Raw genomic sequence first — 4612 nt, 5'->3', positions numbered from 1 at the left:
CCAGCTGATGAAGTCGGAGCGGCCGCGTCCCAACACTTTCATCATTCGCTGTCTGCAGTGGACGACGGTGATCGAGAGGACTTTCCACGTGGACAGCCCCGAGGAGCGGTGGGGACGAGGGACAGGGACCCCAAATCCTGGGAAATGAACCCCAAATCCTGGGAAAAGGGACCCCAAATCCTGGGAAAAGGGACCCCAAATCCTGGGAAAAGGGACCCCAAATCCTGGGAGAGAGACCCCAAATCCCCAAATTGGGAAATGGGACCCCAAATCCTGAGAAATGGGACCCCAAATCCTTCCACGTGGACAGCCCCGAGGAGCAGTGGGGACGAGGGACAGGGACCCCAAATCCCCAAATCCTGGGGGAGAGACCCCAAATCCTGGGAAATGAACCCCAAATCCTGGGAAAAGGGACCCCAAATCCTGGGAAAAGGGACCCCAAATCACCAAATTGGGAAATGAGACTCCAAATCCTGGGAAAGGGACCCCAAATCCTCCCTGCAGGGATGAGTGGATCCCTGTCCGGGATCAATCCCAATTCCCTTTTTCCCAATCCCAATCCCAATCCAATTTTTCCCAGTGAGGAATGGATCCCTGTGTGGGATTGATCCCAATCCCAATCCCAATCCCTTTTTCCCAATCCCCATTTTCCCCAGTGAGGAATGGATCCCTGTGTGATATCCCTGTCCGGGATCGATCCCAATCCCAATCCCATTTTCCCAATCCCACAGTGAGGAGTGGATCCCTGTGTAGGATTGATCTCAATCCCATTTTTCCCAATCCCAATCCCCTTTTCCCAATCCCAATCCCGTTTTTCCCCAGTGACGAATGGATCCCTGTGTGATATCCCTGTCCAGGATCAATCCAAATCCCCTTTTCCCAATCCCAGTCCCATTTTCCCAATCCCAATCTCAATCCCACAGTGAGGAATGGATCCCTGTGTGGGATCGATCCCAATCCCATTCCCATTTTTCCCAATCCCAATCCCACAGCGAGGAGTGGATCCCTGTGTGGGAATGATCCCAATCCCATTCCCATTTTTCCCAATCCCAATTCCCATTTTCCCAATCCCAATCCCGCAGCGAGGAGTGGATCCCTGTGTGGGATTGATCCCAATCCCATTCCCATTTTCCCAATCCCAATCCCATTTTCCCAATCCCACAGCGAGGAGTGGATCCAGGCCATCCAGGCCGTTGCCCACAGTCTCAAGGTTCGGGAGCCGCTGTCGGAGGCGATGGAGCTGCAGAGCGGAGCCCTGGGGAGTGAGGAGACGGAGCTGGCCGTGGGCAAATCCCAAACCAAAGCTGTGAGAAAAACCCAAAAATCAAAAAAAATCCCTAATCCTAAACCTAAAACTAACCCTAACCCTGGGGAGTGAGGAGACGGACGTGGCTGTGGGCAAATCCCGAACCAAGGCTGTGAGAAAAACCCAAAAATCAAAAAAAATCCCTAATCCTAAACCTAAAACTAACCCTAACCCTGGGGAGTGAGGAGACGGACGTGGCTGTGGGCAAATCCCGAACCAAGGCTGTGAGAAAAACCCAAAAATCAAAAAAAAATCCCTAATCCTAAACCTAAAACTAACCCTAACCCTGGGGAGTGAGGAGACGGACGTGGCTGTGGGCAAATCCCGCACCAAAGCTGTGAGAAAAACCCAAAAATCCCAAAAAATCCCTAATCCTAAACCTAAAACTAACCCTAACCCTGGGGAGTGAGGAGACGGACGTGGCTGTGGGCAAATCCCGCACCAAAGCTGTGAGAAAAACCCAAAAATCCCAAAAAATCCCTAATCCTAATCCTAAACCTAACCCTAATCCTGGGGAGTGAGGAGACGGACGTGGCCATGGCCAAATCCCGCACCAAGGCTGTGAGTGCATGAAAAATCCCAAAAACACCTAATCCTAAACCTAAACCTAACCCTAAACCCTAACCCTAATCCTGGGAACTGAGGAGACGGACGTGGCTGTGGGCAAATCCCGCACCAAGGCTGTGAGTGCATGGAAACCCAAAAAAACCTAATCCTAAACCTAAAACTAACCCTAAACCTAAACCAAATCCCGCACGAAGGCTGTGAGTGCCTGAAAAAAACCCAAAAACCAAAAACCCTAACCCTAACCATAAACCTAAGCCTAAACCTAACCCAAACCCTAACCCTAGCCCGAATCCAAAGCCCTAACCCTAACCCTAACCCTAACCCTAGACGTAGCCGTACCTCTAGCCCTAACCCTAGCCCTAGCGCTAGCCCTAGGCCTAACCCTAACCCTAACCCTAGCCCTAAACCTAGCCCAAGCCCTAGCCCTTAACCTAGCCCTAGACCTAGCCTTAGCCCTAGCCTTAGCCCTAAACCTAGCCCTAGCCCTAACCCTAACCCTAGCCCTAGCCCAAGCTCTAGCCTTAACCCTAACCCTAACCCTAGCCCTAGCGCTAGCCCTAACCCTAACCCTAACCCTAGCCCTAAGCCTAGCCCTAACCCTAGTCCTAGCCCTTACCTTAGCCGTAGACCTAGCCTTAGCCATAGACCTAGCCCTAGACCTAGCCATAAACGTGGCCCTAACCCTAACCCTAACTCTAAGCCCGAGCCCTAAAACTAGCCCTAGACCTAGACCGAGCCCGAACCCTAGACCTAGACCTACCCCTAGCCCTAAACCTAGTCCTAGCCCTACCCCTAACCCTAGCCCTAACCCTTACCCTAGCCATAGACCTTGCCCTAGCCCTAGACCTAGCCCTAAACCTGGCCCTAACCCTAGCCCTAGCCCTACCTCTAGCCCTAACCCTAGTCTTAACCCTAACCCTAGCCCAAGCCCTAGCCCTAACCCTAACCCTAACCCTAGCCCTTACCTAGCCCTAACCCTAACCCTAACCCTAGCCCGAGCCCTAGCACTAGCCCTAACCCTTATCCTAGACCTAGCCCTAGCTGTAGCCTTAACACTAACCCTAAGCCGTAACCCTAACGCCAATCCTAACCCTAACCCGAGCCCTAGACCTAGACCTAACGCAAGCCCTAACCCTAGCCCTAACCCTAGTCCTAGCCCTAACCCTAGTCCTAACCCTAGTCCTAGCCCTAAACCTAGCCCTAGCCCTAGCCCTAACCCTAGCCCTAACCCTAGCCCTAGCGCTAGCCCTAGGCCTAACCCTAACCCTAGTCCTAGCTCAAGCTCTAGCCTTAACCCTAGACCTAACCCTAACCCTAACCCTAGTCCTAGCCCTAACCCTAGTCCGAGCCCTAACCCTAGTCCGAGCCCTAACCCTAGCCCTAGCCCTTACCTTAGCCGTAGACCTAGCCTTAGCCCTAGACCTAGCCCTAACCCTGGCCCTAACCCTATCCCTAGCCCGAGCCCTACACCTAGCCCTAACCCTAGCCATAACCCTAATCCTAGCCCTAGCCCTAATACTCGCCCTAGACCTAGCCTTAGCCCTAACCCTAGACCTAGACCTAGCCCTAGCCCTAGCCCTAACCCTAATACTAGACCTAGACCTAACTCTAGCCCTAACCATAACCCTAACCCTAACCCTAGCCCTAGCCCTAGCCCTAGACCTAGCCCTAACACTAGACCTAGACCTAACTCTAGCCCTAACCCTAACCCTAGCCCTAACCCTAGTCCTAGCCCTAACCCTAGTCCTAACCCTAGCCCTAGCCCTAGCTCTAACCCTAGCCCTAAGACTAACCCTAACCCTAGACCTAGACCTAGCCCTAGGCCTAGCCATAACCCTAACCCTAGACCTAGTCCTACCTCTAGCCCTAAGCCTAGTCCTAACCCTAGTCCTAGCCCTAAACCTAGCCCTAGCCCTAACCCTATCCCTTGCCCTAGCTCTAGCGCTAACCCAATACCTAAACCTAGCCCTAGTCCTAGCCCTAAACCTGGCCCTAGCCCTAACCCTAGCCCTAGACCTTGCCCTTGCCCTAGCCCTAACTCTAGCCTTAGACCTAGCCCTAGCTTTAGACCTAGCCCTAACCCTAGTCCTAACCCTAACCCTAGCCGTAGCCCTAACCCACGCCCTTACCCTGGCTATAGACCAAGCCCTAGCCCTAGCTCTAGCCGTAACCCTAACCCTAGCCCTAAGCCTAATCCTAGCCCTAACCCTAACCCTAACCCTAACCCTAACCCTAACCCTAGCCCTAGCCCTAAGCCTAACCCTAACCCTAACCCTAGCCCTAACCCTAACCCATAACCGTTTTACCCCAGAAAATCCCTGTTCCCAGCCCTAAAACCTCCCTTTTCCCTGGAAATCCTCATACCCGGCCCCAAAATCTCCATTTTACCTGGAAAATCTCCATTCCCAGCCCCAAATCTGCCCCTTTTCCCTGGAAATCCCCATTCCCGGTCCCAAATCCGCCCCTTTTCCCTGGAAAATCCCCGTTCCTGACCCCAAATCTGCCCTTTTTCGCCCCAGACCATGAACGACTTCGATTACCTGAAGCTGCTGGGAAAGGGAACCTTCGGGAAGGTGATCCTGGTGCGGGAAAAGGCGTCGGGACGGTACTACGCCATGAAAATCCTGCGCAAGGACGTCATCATCGCCAAGGTGGGACCCCAAAACCTCCATTTGGGATGGGATCGGGAATTCTGACCCCAAAATCGGGAATGGGAATGGGATCGGGAATGGGATCGGG

At 53.2% G+C, this 4612-nt stretch overlaps 1 protein-coding gene across 1 annotated transcript; it reads left to right on the top strand.

Annotated features, from left to right (window-relative positions):
• The first annotated feature begins 6 nt into the window (after nt 1-6).
• LOC130588050 (RAC-beta serine/threonine-protein kinase-like) lies at nt 7-4601 on the top strand. The gene is made up of 3 exons (XM_057389005.1): nt 7-108; nt 1165-1306; nt 4393-4601. The coding sequence occupies exons 1-3, from the start codon at nt 8-10 to the stop codon at nt 4567-4569; spliced, it is 420 nt and encodes a 139-aa protein (XP_057244988.1). The 5' UTR covers nt 7; the 3' UTR covers nt 4570-4601.
• Nucleotides 4602-4612: the final 11 nt, after the last annotated feature.

Source organism: Malurus melanocephalus, unplaced genomic scaffold, assembly GCF_030028575.1.
Source record: "Malurus melanocephalus ecotype Western Australia unplaced genomic scaffold, MMel_1.1 scaffold_3201, whole genome shotgun sequence".
Classification (NCBI taxonomy): Eukaryota; Metazoa; Chordata; class Aves; order Passeriformes; family Maluridae; genus Malurus; species Malurus melanocephalus.
This window is presented reverse-complemented; position numbering and strand designations above follow the sequence as displayed.